Source organism: Leiobunum rupestre, chromosome 3 (genome assembly GCF_980474605.1).
Source record: "Leiobunum rupestre chromosome 3, qqLeiRupe1.1.hap1, whole genome shotgun sequence".
Lineage (NCBI taxonomy): Eukaryota > Metazoa > Arthropoda > Arachnida > Opiliones > Sclerosomatidae > Leiobunum > Leiobunum rupestre.
In genome coordinates this window covers 60025484-60040748 of record NC_143386.1, presented here as the reverse complement: position 1 = coordinate 60040748, position 15265 = coordinate 60025484, and the positions used below count along the sequence as shown (strand labels likewise).

Here is a 15265-nt window from a genome sequence, read left to right as displayed (position 1 = left end):
TCGATTTTTTTTTTATTCTTTTACGATAATTTAAGTTCAGGAACTGGCAACGTTGTCTGTTAACTCCTCTCTCAAATAAAAATATTTTTGAGGTCAAAAATATGCATAATTTACCTAAAAAAGGTGTTTTTAATTATTCTGCAATTTAATATTTCTTTTTTATTTTGAAGTTATTAAATGCACGAAAAATTAAACAATTTAGTTTCTATCTAAAACTATGAACTGTGAAGATTCCTAGAAAATACAGTGCTACCATGAGATAGAAATTTGTATTCCTCTCAAAGGCAGTTGAACGGTGCTGCCAGACGACGGAATTAATTTTTGCTAATTGGGTTAAGAGCATTGTTCCAAAAATATCACTTTTTTTCGAACATTGTGCATACCACTGGTAAATAATGGTAAATAGTGGTAAATAATATGTGAAATCAAAAATTATAGCAAGTTAAAGTTTGATCTACATAAATGCAGGTTTAAGTTTTAAATACTGTAATAATTAAATGAAATATATTATTTACCATTATCTATCATTATTGACCTTTATTTTCCATTTTATATCATAACGATATTTACCATTATTTAGCACATGTTAAATACAATTTCGGAACCCTGGTCAGGAGATTCTGGACGTCAACGCTTATTGTGTTAGGTTATTATACAGAAAAATCAAAGAGCTTTGGTTAACTGCATAATTTAGTGAAACTTTTATTCAAATAGGTTTTTGACAATTTGCATAACATGATCGCGATATGAAAACCGGAAGTTGACTGATGAGATTTGTGGATCCGGTGCTGGGCTAATGAAAACAAAAGACATTGGTTCTTGTTAGACACAAATTCTAGAGACATAATTAAATATTCGATTCTGTGGGAGCATAAGTTAATAATTACAGTACATATAAGTGTGTCAGTTAAGCAAATGCGTAGGAGAGTGGTGGTATTGGGGCAAGCCATTCATGCCACGCGAGTCAACAGCTCCCTACACTAACTATTACAGCTAACCCAGCAAGTTTTTATGGAAAGGGCAACCGAAGAGCTCGGGGGAAACCCCACTTTCTAGCAGATAGAGAAGTTACAAACTTAACTGGCACACTTACGCGTCACGTAATCACAGACTTTTGATGAGAAGATAAATACCTTTGTGGTTTTAACCGTAGACAATGCCGGAACCAAATCCGGTGTTGATGCCCTTGTAGACTCCGAGTTGAGGAACTGGAAGACCCAAGCTCTTGTCCACTCCGAATCGGGTGAATCCGAGATCGACGTCTTTGCCGAAAGAGGCTCCGAGACCAGCGGGACCGAAAGTCTTTCCGAAACGAAGGTACACTTCCGGGATGGGAATGGCCTTGCTGATGCCCAGACCACCTCCGAGACCGAGGCCCTTGTCTAGACCACCTCCGAGACCAGCATCGAGACCACCTCCGAGACCGAGGCCATTGCCAAGACCTCCATCAAGACCGATTCCTTTGCCAAGACCCCCATCGAGACCGAGGCCCTTGCCCAGACCACCGGACAAGACTCCGAGACCGAGTCCCAGGAGATCAGGAAGCCCGACGTCAGCGGCCGAGCAGCATCCGGCGATGGCCACCAAGACCGTCAAAGCCAAAACCTGTCGGAAAAAAACCCTTTGTTGATGACATATCCTACAGTAACCCGCGGACAATGATCTGCCCCTGAAAGGATCTTGAATCAAGAATGTTTCTACTCACCAAAGAGTTCATGTTGAAGGATGAGAAGTTGATCGTCTGGAAGATACAAGATGTCAGGAAGATCTGGTGCTCGTCGGGAGATGCGAGACCCTTTTTATACCATGCTCGACTCCCCCTTCCACGTTTAATCAAATAAGCACTTTATTCATATCTTTAATTGGATTGTTTAAATGCATCTGATAACTTATCTGTTGAATTTGCCATCTCTTCCCCAAAACTAAAATTGGGGTCTATATGATGCAATGATGATATGTCTATTAGCTATTCTAACTTTTGATTTGAAAGATTAAATTAACCTTTATTTTTTAGTTTTCATTTCTGCCATTCAAATGTGTGGTGCAGGTACGGCGTATTTTCGTCACCATAGTAACGAGTTTGTGTCGATCATGACATTAAGACAACCATGGTTGAAATGTACGTAACGACGATCCTTGGTGTAATTCTTGTAGTTGAAAGTATTTAAATTGGAAATCCTGTTTCTCAGTCATAATAACACGGTCTATTATTTTACTATCGTCACTTTAATTTAAAAAAGCTGTAACTCTAGCTATTATGTAGCCCCAGTTACTACGTTTTTAAATAAAGGTAACTCTATGAAAACACTTCAGCAACACGGTAAGGAAGAGTAACGTTAATTAAATTAAATTTAATTATTAAATTGAAATCAAAATGAAGTAAATTTATTCATTGTATTACCTCTAGAAAATTGATCATACTATTAAAAATAAGTAAAACAAGTATAAATTTGCAAGTGTAAATTCAAATAATTGATAATTTAGTTCTTGGTATAGAACTAGGTTACGTGACGTAGAATTTCAATGAAGTCACATTTAGTAACGCTTGTGCCTTTGATTAATAATGGTATAACTATTATTAATCCAATTTGCCACCATCCTCCTACGCAATCTAACCCGGCCACCGGTAATTGGCTTCGTGGACTTAGGCCTGTGTGGCTCATTATTAAATTATTATTACAGATACGGTTCTGAGGATAGTAGATATTAACGGAAGTTTTAAATTTAAAAAAATACCTTCGAAGCCGTTTTCAATAGACGCGATTCAACAACAGTAGCAGTATTACCTCTAACTAAGAAATATTTTTATACTTTTGATATTAGCGGTAAAACACATTTTGGAGAATTTTCACATGTTGTTTAATAAAAATGCATACAAAAATTAATAATTTTTTCGGTGTGAAATCCTGAAGTTACTGGATTAATAAGGTTCAAAACATTGCTTCGACATAGTATTTCCTTTTTAAATTATGTTTTCAACGGGCTTATTAAATATTTTGAATAACCATGATTTGTTAATGACAATTTTTGAATGGGGTTGATGTAATAATCAGTTAACCAAATGTTTTTGAAACAAGTTTGACTTATATTACCTGGTTGAAATCCGGGTGGATTTTTTAATTATTGGACCAGGTTGGAAATCGGGTTGATTTATTTAATATATTACCAGGTTTGAATCCGGGTTGATTTATTTATTATTGGACCAGGTTGGAATCCAGGTTGATTTAATTAATATATTACCAGGTTTGAATCCGGGTTGATTTATTTATTATTGGACCAGGTTGGAATCCGGGTTGATTTATTTATTATTGGACCAGGTTGGAATCCGGATTGATTTATTTATTATTGGACCAGGTTGGAATCCAGGTTTATTGATTTATTATTGGACCAGCTTGGAATCCGGGTTTATTTATTTATTATTGGACCAGGTTGGAATCCGGTTTTATTTATTTATTATTGGAACAGGTTGGAATCCGGGTTTATTTATTTATTATTGGACCAGGTTGAAATCCGGGTTTATTTATTTATTATTGGACCAGGTTGGAATCCGGATTGATTTATTTATTATTGGACCAGGTTGGATAATGACAATTTTTGAATGGGGTTGATGTAATAATCAGTTAAACAAATGTTTTTGAAACAAGTTTGACTTATATTACCTGGTTGAAATCCGGGTGGATTTTTTAATTATTGGACCAGGTTGGAAATCGGGTTGATTTATTTAATATATTACCAGGTTTGAATCCGGGTTGATTTATTTATTATTGGACCAGGTTGGAATCCAGGTTGATTTAATTAATATATTACCAGGTTGGAATCCAGGTTGATTTAATTAATATATTAATAGGTTTGAATCCGGGTTGATTTATTTATTATTGGACCAGGTTGGAATCCGGGTTGATTTATTTATTATTGGACCAGGTTGGAATCCGGATTGATTTATTTATTATTGGACCAGGTTGGAATCCGGATTGATTTATTTATTATTGGACCAGGTTGGAATCCGGGTTTATTTATTTATTATTGGACCAGGTTGGAATCCGGGTTTATTTATTTATTATTGGACCAGGTTGGAATCCGGGTTTAATTATTTATTATTTTACCAGGTTGTAATCCGGGTTTATTTATTTATTATTGGACCAGGTTGAAATCCGGGTTTATTTATTTATTATTGGACCAGGTTGAAATCCGGGTTTATTTATTTATTATTGGACCAGGTTGGAATCTGGGTTTAATTATTTATTATTGGACCAGGTTGGAATCTGGGTTTAATTATTTATTATTGGACCAGGTTGGAATCCGGGTTTAATTATTTATTATTGGACCAGGTTGGAATCCGGGTTTATTTATTTATTATTGGACCAGGTTGGAATCCGGGTTTAATTATTTATTATTTTACCAGGTTGTAATCCGGGTTTATTTATTTATTATTGGACCAGGTTGAAATCCGGGTTTATTTATTTATTATTGGACCAGGTTGGAATCCGGGTTTAATTATTTATTATTGGACCAGGTTGGAATCCGGGTTTAATTATTTATTATTGGACCAGGTTGGAATCCGGGTTTATTTATTTATTATTGGACCAGGTTGGAATCCGGGTTTATTTATTTATTATTGGACCAGGTTGGAATCCGGGTTTAATTATTTATTATTGGATCAGGTTGGAATCCGGGTTTAATTATTTATTATTGGACCCGGTTGGAATCCGGGTTTATTTATTTATTATTGGACCAGGTTGGAATCCGGGTTTATTTATTTATTATTGGACCAGGTTGGAATCCGGGTTTATTATTGGACCAGGTTGAAATCCGGGTTTATTTATTTATTATTGAACCAGGTTGGAATCCGGGTTTATTTATTTATTATTGGACCAGGTTGGAATCCGGGTTTATTATTGGACCAGATTGAAATCCGGGTTTATTTATTTATTATTGAACCAGGTTGGAATCCGGGTTTATTTATTTATTATTGGACCAGGTTGGAATCCGGGTTTATTTATTTATTTTTGGACCAGGTTGGAATCCGGGTTTAATTATTTATTATTTTACCAGGTTGTAATCCGGGTTTATTTATTTATTATTGGACCAGGTTGGAATCCGGGTTTATTTATTTATTATTGGACCAGGTTGGAATCCGGGTTTATTTATTTATTATTGGACCAGGTTGGAATCCGGGTTTAATTATTTATTATTTTACCAGGTTGTAATCCGGGTTTATTTATTTATTATTGGACCAGGTTGAAATCCAACAATGATTTGAAAAAATGGCATGCTTAGGACTATTTACGAAATTTAGATTTCTAACTAAATAAGAAAAAAATTAAAAGTGGTTAAAGTTTCAAATAGAACTAGGTGGCTCTGAGATATTAACTTATTTATAATCTTATTTTAACGATGTAATAATTTAACAAAGCGACTACCCTGAATTATTTTACGCGTTGTAACCCGGCCCCCTAAATTAAAGTAATTAAAAGTCACTAGATGACTTAGGCCTAAGGTGGTGCCTTAGATATTAGCCTAGCTGATTATTATTGTTACTTGGCTGGATATCATATACTTCTGGACATAATAAATTAACTATTATTTTATGTTTTGATACGATTTTTGTAGTTCCAACTGTATCCATTTCATTTTCATAATATTTGTTTAAAACCGAAAAGAAATATATTATATTTAAAATTATCATCATTTTTTGAAAAATATTTCCAGATTTATTTAACACTATCAAAGTTTTAATAGAACCGGTCCAACTATTTTTCAATAAACTAAAAGAGACCAAAACGGTTTTGGGACGACGCGAATAATCTTTCTAGGAAACTTTTTAGATCATTTATTTAACAGCTTCTATTTCAGTAAACAGTAATTGCTTTAATACATGCAATAACATATACCATAAGTCTATAATATTGTCCATTAGTTTGTAACTTTGGGGAATATTTTACTAAGAGCTAGTATGACGATGTGACGTCACCACCAGAAGAAAATCTCCCCCTAGCGAGGCGCTATCAAAGGCTACGTGTGACGCGTTAGCAAGCGGACGCAAAACGGCGACGAAGCCCGTAATGCAGTCTGTTTTGTGAATAGCTCTCAGTAAACCTTTTGCGTGTGAAAAATAGGAAGTGTCACACTTATGTTAAAATATTATACACTTATGCATATACTCATATAATTAATCTATAATTATGCTTGATAAGTAATAATTTAAAAAGGACGTTCAGTAAAGTAAGGAACTTTCACACCTATTTTGAGAATATTTATACACTTATGGTAACAGACTAGTACTTTTCACTGTTATATTTCCATAGATTCTAATACAGTCAAAGGCAAGGAACTGGTATTAGTCTGTAATATACATTTTTGGCTCGGCAACATTTTTCGTTCTCTAAAATAAAATTTCCAAGATGGTTTTTGTGTCCCAAAAATATCCAATACTTTACAAATTCACGTGACATTTTTCACTTTATATAAAAATTAAGATTTTTATACTTTACATAATTTGAAACAAAAATCATTTTAATATCAGTTCATATGTAATAATATGAAGTATGGAGGCATTTTTAGAATCAAATGTATCAAAATAACCACAATGATTTCCAATTTATGTGGAATTAATTCTTGAGAGGTAAAATATTAAAATTAAAACATTTTTTTAAATATTGAAAAAAAATGGCTAATCATTAATAAATGGAATTCAATATTTTGAAAAGCCACTTGACTTAGATAGAAATTACTGATTCGATTAAATTTAATATAATACTCAGCTAGGCTATTACCCAAGGCACCACCTTAGGCTCAAGTCTCTAGCGACTTTAAATACCATTAAATCAGGTGGCCGGGTGTATAACTTAAAAAAATTATTTATGATATAATCAATTTTCTTATAGTAATGATGAGTATCTAGAAAATTTAATCTAATAATCAAAAACCTTATCAAAAGCGATTTAAAATCTTCTTCAAGATTGAACGTGCTTCAGCGTATTCTCAAACAAGCGCTTAGACAATTCATAAGTGAACTTCAAATATTATCGGAAGTTTAAACAAACGTTTTTAAAGTGCGTTTTAAAAGTATTTAGTTCATACACTTCAGATCAGGCTGAGAAATAAGGAATTTTTTTAAACTGGACCTGTGGCCAGTAGAGCCTAGGTAGTTTAATTAAAAAACTGGTCACTGGCCACTTACCATTTTTAACCTTCAAAATCGGACTTTCACAATTTATGGTCAAATTATCTATTCTTGACAATATGTGCTAGGGTGTAGGCTTAGTAGGTTAGTTATTATGGGTATTTCAAAATTTTGGAGTGTTAAATAAAGAACTATAAATCTTGAAGGGAAAAAACTTTGAATTAATTAAGTGGTCACCAGGGCCACTAACACCCCAAGCATTTAATTTTTAAACTGGCCCAGCTAATCTTTAAACTAGCAATTGGCCGGTGATAGTGCCTTATTTCTCAAAGGGATCAATTTTGAAGTTTATAAAATAGGTTAAAAATAGACATTATAAACGTAGAATGCTTTATAAAAATATTTAAGTCGTTCTGGCTTTAAGGTGTTCTTTCAGCCCAACTTCCCAAACCAGAGGGATTCCCCGAACGCGTTCCTTACCCCCCCCCCCCCCCATTTGCAGCGCGAATTGCAAAGAGGGGGAGGATCCTACGAACAATGGGCTACCTTCTCCGGGCCTCCCCGAACCGTATAAATAGGGGTCCTGTCCCATCGAAAAGCACATTCAGCTCCTGTTCTCACAGTCTCAACAACTTCTCACACTCTCCTACCAAAGTTTCAAGAATGAACTCTTTGGTAAGTATCACCTAACGAAAAAAGTGTGCGTTTTTCAAACGTTAACCATTTTAACCTTTTTATTTCAATGTATTTTACAGTTCGCCATTGTTTTGTTGGCCGCTGTCGCCATGAGCAGCGCTCAATTCTCCCTTGGCCTCGGCAAAGGACTCGGCTTCGGCAAGACCATCGGATTCAACAAAGGATTCGGAGGACCCGCTTACGGATACGGATACCCCGGAGTTGGTCTTGGATCCGGTCTTGGTCTTGGATCTGGTCTTGGATACGGATACCCCGGAGCTGGTCTTGGTCTTGGATCCGGTCTTGGATACGGATACCCTGCAGCTGGTCTTGGTCTTGGATCCGGTCTTGGATACGGATACCCCGGAGCTGGTCTTGGTCTCGGCCACGGTAAAGGAATTAGCATCGGCAAGAACATCGGATTCAACAAAGGATTCGGAGGACCCGCTTACGGATACGGATACCCCGGTGTCGGTCTTGGATCTGGTCTTGGTCTTGGTCTTGGATCTGGTCTTGGTCTTGGATCCGGTCTCGGCCTCGGCAAAGGAATCAGCAAGGGCATCGAGATCCCCATGCCTCAGGTCTCCCTCAACAAGGGCATCGGCTTGGGCGCCGGCGGACTCTCCTTGGACAAGGGTCTCGGTTTGGACTTCGGCGGCGGCAAGGGACTCGGACTCAACTTGGGCAAGACCATCGGACCCGGAGGTATCAACCTGCGTCTCGGCAAGGACCTCGGATTGGGTTTCGCCAACATCCGCACCAGCAAGAACATCGACATCCCTTTGGCCATCGGAAAGTCCCTCGGTCTCGACAAAGGAATCACCCTCGGTTAAATTATTCTCCAGTAAGTTCTCTTATTCGTTACTTTCTCATTTTATTTTGTATTAATTCTTGTTTTTATTTCTCTATTAGAATGAAGTTCATCATGCCGTTTCACCCCACCTGTAATTCATTCTCACCTTCAACTCGAAGTTCTCCAAAAATACAAATTTGTTGTACTTGCACTTTCTAATTGATTTTCAAAATTTCCGAAATAAATTTTGTTTTTATTTTAACCAATGTTTTAGTGGTACTTGAGAATTAGTTTTAAAACTTTTATTTTTAAGCTTATAAGATCTTAAGGGTGTACCTCATGGTATATTATTTAATATACCATGGTAATAAATGTGGCACTGGGTGAAAACTCTGAACCACTCCTGAGTTGAGTTTGTTAGAGGAATTTCCCTCTAGCTCTTCGGTTTCCCTATCCGTAAAACCGTTAGTTTATGATAATGGTAAATAGTTGTAAAAAGTGGTAAATAATGGTAAATAGTTTTAAATCATGGTAAATATTGGTAAAAAGTGATTAATGGTAAACTTTAGAAGATCATTTCTTTTATCTCCATAAATGTAGGTTTAAGTTTTAAATGCTGTAAATAATTAATGGAAATATATTATTTACCATTAACTTTAATTATTTACTACCTGTCAGGAGATTCTGGACGTGAACGCTTTATGTGTAAGGTTAACTGCATAATTTAGTGAAACTTTTATTCAAATAGATTTTTGACAATTTGCATAACATGATCGCGATATGAAAACCGGAAGTTGATGGATGAGATTTGGGGATCCGGTGCTCTGCTTAAAAAACGAAAGATTTTGGTTCATGTAAGACACAAATTCTAGAGAAATAATTAAATATTCGATTCTGTGGGAGCATAAGTTAATAATTACAGTACATATAAGTGTGTCAGTTAAGCAAATGCGTAGGAGGGGGAGGGGGTATTGTGACACGCCACAAATCTCATTTGAAATTAAAATTTCATAAGAAAACCGAAAACGTAGTTCACAAATGATCAGTACTAACTAAAAACATAATTTTCAACCAAGTCGGTCGTAATTAAAAAAAATGTTGTAGATTTAAATTCGGATATCGCCAAAAAGCACTAAAATTGGAAATGACCAGCTTGTTTTAGGATTGTGTGTAAAAAGGCATAACTCGAGCTACGTTTGTAAATTAACGCTATGAAAACACTTCAGTAACACTGTCTTACGAAGAGTAACATTAATTAAATTAAATTATTAAATTTAAATCAAAATTAAGTTCCTTAATTTATAATTTTACCTTAAAAAATGAATCGCATTATTATACATTAGTAAAGCAATTACTTTAAAATTGCAAGTGTAAATTAAATTAATTGATACTTTAGGTTTCGGCATTGAATTATGGTACGTGACGTCGCATTTCAGTGACGTCACATTTAGTAACGCTTTTACCAACACCCCTTACTGCGTTAAATAATTTGTGATCGGTTCCATAGCGCAACTTCTTGTTTTTTCCACCTCCAACGACAGATAGATGGCGCACAGAATCGTTTTAAATTGGGTAATAGGGTTTTGAAAAATGCGAAATATTTTATTGGAAATATTTGTGAACACGAAGTAAAGAATGGAACTGAAATATTAAGGCCTTTTATTATTTACTAATTTATATTTAATATTTATTTATGGTGTCGCCATCTACGGCAGTTTTTGGGAAGTACAAACCAAATTTTAACTGTTTGCTATAAATAAAAGTGACGCATACCATCAAAATAAGTAGAGGTGGGCGAATAGTGAATTTAAGAACCGAATCGAATAGTAAATCCCAATTCGAAAATCAACTCGGTTAATCGAAAATATGCAAACGATCATGTGATCCGAGATTTCCCGCCAAAAATGCCGCAAATTTGCGAGACTTGTGCGGCGTACATATTAAGACTATTCGATTAATAGATTTATAAGAGGCGATTATTCGAATTTACGATTAATCGTTTTAATCTAACGGATAATCGTTTTAAAACGATTATTCGTATAGATAAGAGATATTCGTAAGTTAAACGAATATTCGGGTTTTTTTTAAATCGATTTAATTAATTTTAATTTGATTTTTTAAATGCACTGAAAATTAAATATATTAATTTCTATGTCAAGTTTTCCGTTGTAAGTAAACTATGATATCTGAAGATTTCTAGAAAATACAGTGCTACCTAGAATGTATTATTATTATTATTATTTTTAGCGCTTCTCCAATTCCATCCGTTGGGCCCCCCGGTATGCTCCTCCGCTTTAATAAAATCAAATAATACTGCAATCTCATTGGTTCTTAAAAATGACGTTTTTCGACGCGATTAACGCTGCTGCGAGGACGCAAAAAATATGACCGCCTCCTTTTCCCCTCCCCCCTACCCTTAGCGTGACGGGGTTAGGGGCTCAACGTGTCCGTCGATAGTCTCGACATATTCATTCTCCCTGAGTATAAATAAATACATTCTTGGTGCTACCACGGACTGTAAATTTTAGTCCATGGTGCTACCATGAGATAGACATTTTTATTCATCTCAAAGGCAGTTGAACGGTGCTGCCAGACGACGGAATTCATTTTGGCTAATTAAGTCCAGAGCAGTGTCCCAAAAATACCACTGGTCAGGAGATTCTGTTCTGAAAGTCAACGCTTATTGTGTAAGGTTATTATATAGAAAAATCAAAGAACTTTTGGTTAACTGCATAATTTAGTGAAACTTTTATTCAAATAGATTTTTGACAATTTGCATAACATGATCGCGATATGAAAACCGGAAGTTGACTGATGAGATTTGTGGATCCGGTGCTGGGCTAATGAAAACAAAAGACATTGGTTCGTGTTAGACACAAATTCTAGAGACATAATTAAATATTCGATTCTGTGGGAGCATAAGTTAATAATTACAGTCCATATAAGTGTGTCAGTTTAACTGACCAGCTACCAGTAATAATTTCGCTTAACTGACTCAGTTAAGCGAAATTATTACTGGTAGCTGGTTGTGACTTTCAATTGACGTCATACCCAACAAAACTGCGTTTCTGGGAAGTAAAATATGAAATTTTTAATCCAAGCGTTGGACTTATGCTTTGTCACAGTTAATAATAATAATAATAAATTTTTAATCCAAGCGTTGGACTTATGCTTTGCCACAGTTAATAATAATAATAAAAATAATTAGCTAAACTAGTACCCAAGGATTAAGTCAACTAGAGATTTGTGAAACCAATTAACGGTGGCCGGGCTAAATTGCGAAGGAGGGTGGTGGCAAGCCCTTCATGCCACGCGAGTCATCAGCTCCCTACACTAACTATTACAGCTAAATCGGCAAGTTTATATGGAAAGGGAAACCGAAGAGCTCGGGGAAAACCCCACTATCCAGCAGATAGAGAAGTTACAAACTCAACTGGCACACTTACATTCCGCGTAACCAAAGACTTATGCTGAGAAGATAAATACCTTTGTGGTGTTTAACCGTAGACAATGCCGGAACCAAATCCGGTGTTGATGCCCTTGTAGACTCCGAGTTGAGGAACTGGAAGACCCAAGCTCTTGTCCACTCCGAATCGGGTGAATCCAAGATCGACGTCTTTGCCGAAAGAGGCTCCGAGACCAGCGGGACCGAAGGTCTTTCCGAAACGAAGGTACACTTCCGGGATGGGAATAGCCTTGTTGATACCCAGACCACCTCCGAGACCGAGGCCTTTGCCAAGACCACCTCCGAGACCCGTATCGAGACCACCTCCGAGACCGAGGCCATTGCCAAGACCCCCATCAAGACCGATTCCCTTGCCAAGACCACCATCGAGACCGAGGCCCTTGCCCAGACCCCCATCGAGACCGAGGCCCTTGCCCAGACCACCGGACAAGACTCCGAGACCGAGTCCCAGGAGATCAGGAAGCCCGACGTCAGCGGCCGAGCAGCATCCGGCGATGGCCACCAAGACCGTCAAAGCCAAAACCTGTCGGAAAAGAACCATTCGTTGATGACATATCCTATAGTAACGCGGAGTGGACAGACCCACGGACAATGATCTGTCCCTGAAAGGATCTTGAAGCAAGATTGTTTCTACTCACCAAAGAGTTCATGTTGAAGGATGAGAAGTTGATCGTCTGGAAGATACAAGATGTCAGGAAGATCTGGTGCTCGTCGGGAGATGCGACACCCTTTTTATACCATGCTCGACCTCCCTCCACCCTTTAATCAAATAATCATTTTATTCATATCTTTAATTGGATAAACTAAATGCATCTGATAACTTATCTGTTGTGTTTGCCATCTCTTCCCCAAATCTAAAATTGGGGTCTTTGGTGCAATGATGATATGTCTAGCTATTCTAACTTTTGATTTGAAGGTTTAAATTAACCGTAATTAGTTTGTAGTTTTCATTTGGTTATGAAAACACTTCAGTAACACGGTCGTAAGGAAGAGTAACATTAATTAAATTAAATTATTAAATTGAAAACAAACTTAAGTTAATTTATTTATAGTTTTACCTCTAGAAAATTAATCATACTATTATAAATAAGTAAAACAAGTTTAAAATTGCCAGCTTAAATTAAAACAATTGATAATTTAGATTCCGATATAGAATTATGATACTTGACATCAAATTTAGTAACGCTTGTACCAATCCCCCTTACTGCGATAAATAATTTGTGATCGGTTCCTATTCGCAACTTCTTGTTTTTCCCACCGCCAACGACAAATACATGGCGCACAGAATCGTTTTAATTTCGGTAATAGGGCTTTGAAAAATGCCAAATTTTTTATTGGTAGGGCTGCGCCAAGGGGTAAGCCCGATCGGCAATAGCCAACTTTGAAATTCGAAGTGGGCCACAAAATTCCTCTTAGGGGCCCTAAAATGTATTTAACAATGACCACCTTTTGGGATTAGCTTCAAAATTCGTTGCAAGCATATTATATAGATGCGCTACGTAATAGTGACATCTATCGTTGTTCAAAATTAGTATTCGGAAAATATTTTCTGAATGCGCTACGTAATAGTGCCATCTATCGTTGTTCAAATTTAGTTTTCGGAAAATATTTTCTGGATGCGCTACGTAATAGTGCCATCTATCGTTGTTCAAATTTAGTTTCCGGAAAATATTTTCTGAATGCGCTACGTAATAGTGCCATCTATCGTTGTTCAAAATTAGTATTCGGAAGATATTTTCTGGATGCGCTACGTAATAGTGCCTTCTATCGTTGTTCAAATTTAGTTTTCGGAAAATATTTTTTGAATGAGCTACGTAATAGTGCCATCTATCGTTGTTCAAAATTAGTATTCGGAAACTATTTTCTGAATGCGCTACGTAATAGTGCCATCTATCGTTGTTCAAAATTAGTATTCGGAAAATATTTTCTGAATTCGCTACGTATTAGTGCCATCTATCGTTGTTCAAAATTTGTATTTGGAAAAAAGAACGTGGTAGATTATACCTAATAATATTGATAGCCCTAGAGTAACGTGGACTTGATTTAAATCGTATTTTTTATTGATTTAAATCGTACTTTTTATTGATTTAAATCTCACTTTTTATTGATTTAAATCGTATTTTTTATTGATTTTATTTGATTTAAATCGTATTTTTATTGATTTTATTTGATTTAAATCGTATATTTTATTAATTTTATTTGATTTAAATCGTATTTTTTATTGATTTTATTCGATTTAAATCGTATTTTTTATTGATTTTATTTGATTTAAATCGTATTTTTTATTGATTTTATTTGATTTAAATCGTATTTTTTATTGATTTTATTTGATTTAAATCGTATTTTTTATTGATTTTATTTGATTTAAATCGTATTTTTTATTGATTTTATTTGATTTAAATCGTATTTTTTATTGATTTTATTTGATTTAAATCGTATTTTTTATTGATTTTATTTGATTTAAATCGTATTTTTTATTGATTTTAATTGATTGAACTCGTATTTTTTATTGATTTTAATTGATTAAAATCGTATTTTTTATTGATTTAAATCGTATTTTTTATTGATTTAAATCGTATTTTTTATTGATTTTTATTAATTGAAATCGTATTTTTTATTGATTTTAATTGATTTAAATCGTATTTTTTATTGATTTTAATTGATTTAAATCGTATTTTTATTGATTTCAATTGATTTAAATCGATTTAAAATTGATATAATTGATTTAAATCATATTGCAATTGATTTTAATTGATTTAAATAGATTTGCAATTGATTTTAATTTATTTAAATAGATTTGCAATTGATTTTAATTTATTTAAATTGAATTTGTTATGGATTCTTATTCATTTATATCTGTTTTTATTGATTTTATTTAATTTTCTATTTTATTGATTTTATTTAATTTTCTATTTTATTGATTTTATTTAATTTTATATTTTATTGATTTTATTTAATTTTCTATTTTATTTATTTGATTTTATTTAATTTTCTATTTTATTGATTTTATGTAATTTTCTATTTTATTGATTTTATTTAATTTTCTATTTTATTGATTTTATTTAATTTTATATTTTATTGATTTTATTTTATTTAATTTTATATTTTATTGATTTTATTTTATTTAATATTTTTATTTTATTGATTTTTTACCAAAATTTAAGTTAGTATTTTCTCTGAAATGACATTGCCAGAAAGCCTACTTTTG

At 34.4% G+C, this 15265-nt stretch overlaps 1 protein-coding gene and 1 long non-coding RNA gene across 2 annotated transcripts in view; one reads left to right on the top strand and one right to left on the bottom strand.

Moving 5' to 3' along the window:
* The window catches only part of LOC149953498 (uncharacterized), an 87096-nt gene extending 78346 nt beyond the window's left edge, over positions 1 to 8750 (top strand). Inside the window, exon 3 of the long non-coding RNA XR_016480088.1 lies at positions 8728 to 8750. This is a non-coding gene — a long non-coding RNA (uncharacterized LOC149953498). The remainder of the gene's footprint in view (positions 1 to 8727) is intronic.
* Positions 8751 to 12088: 3338 nt separating this feature from the next.
* LOC149953497 (uncharacterized) lies at positions 12089 to 12746 on the bottom strand. The gene is made up of 2 exons (XM_090169822.1): positions 12696 to 12746; positions 12089 to 12580 (listed from the first exon to the last, which is right to left on the bottom strand). The coding sequence occupies exons 1-2, from the start codon at positions 12705 to 12707 to the stop codon at positions 12089 to 12091; spliced, it is 504 nt and encodes a 167-aa protein (XP_090025948.1). The 5' UTR covers positions 12708 to 12746.
* Positions 12747 to 15265: the final 2519 nt, after the last annotated feature.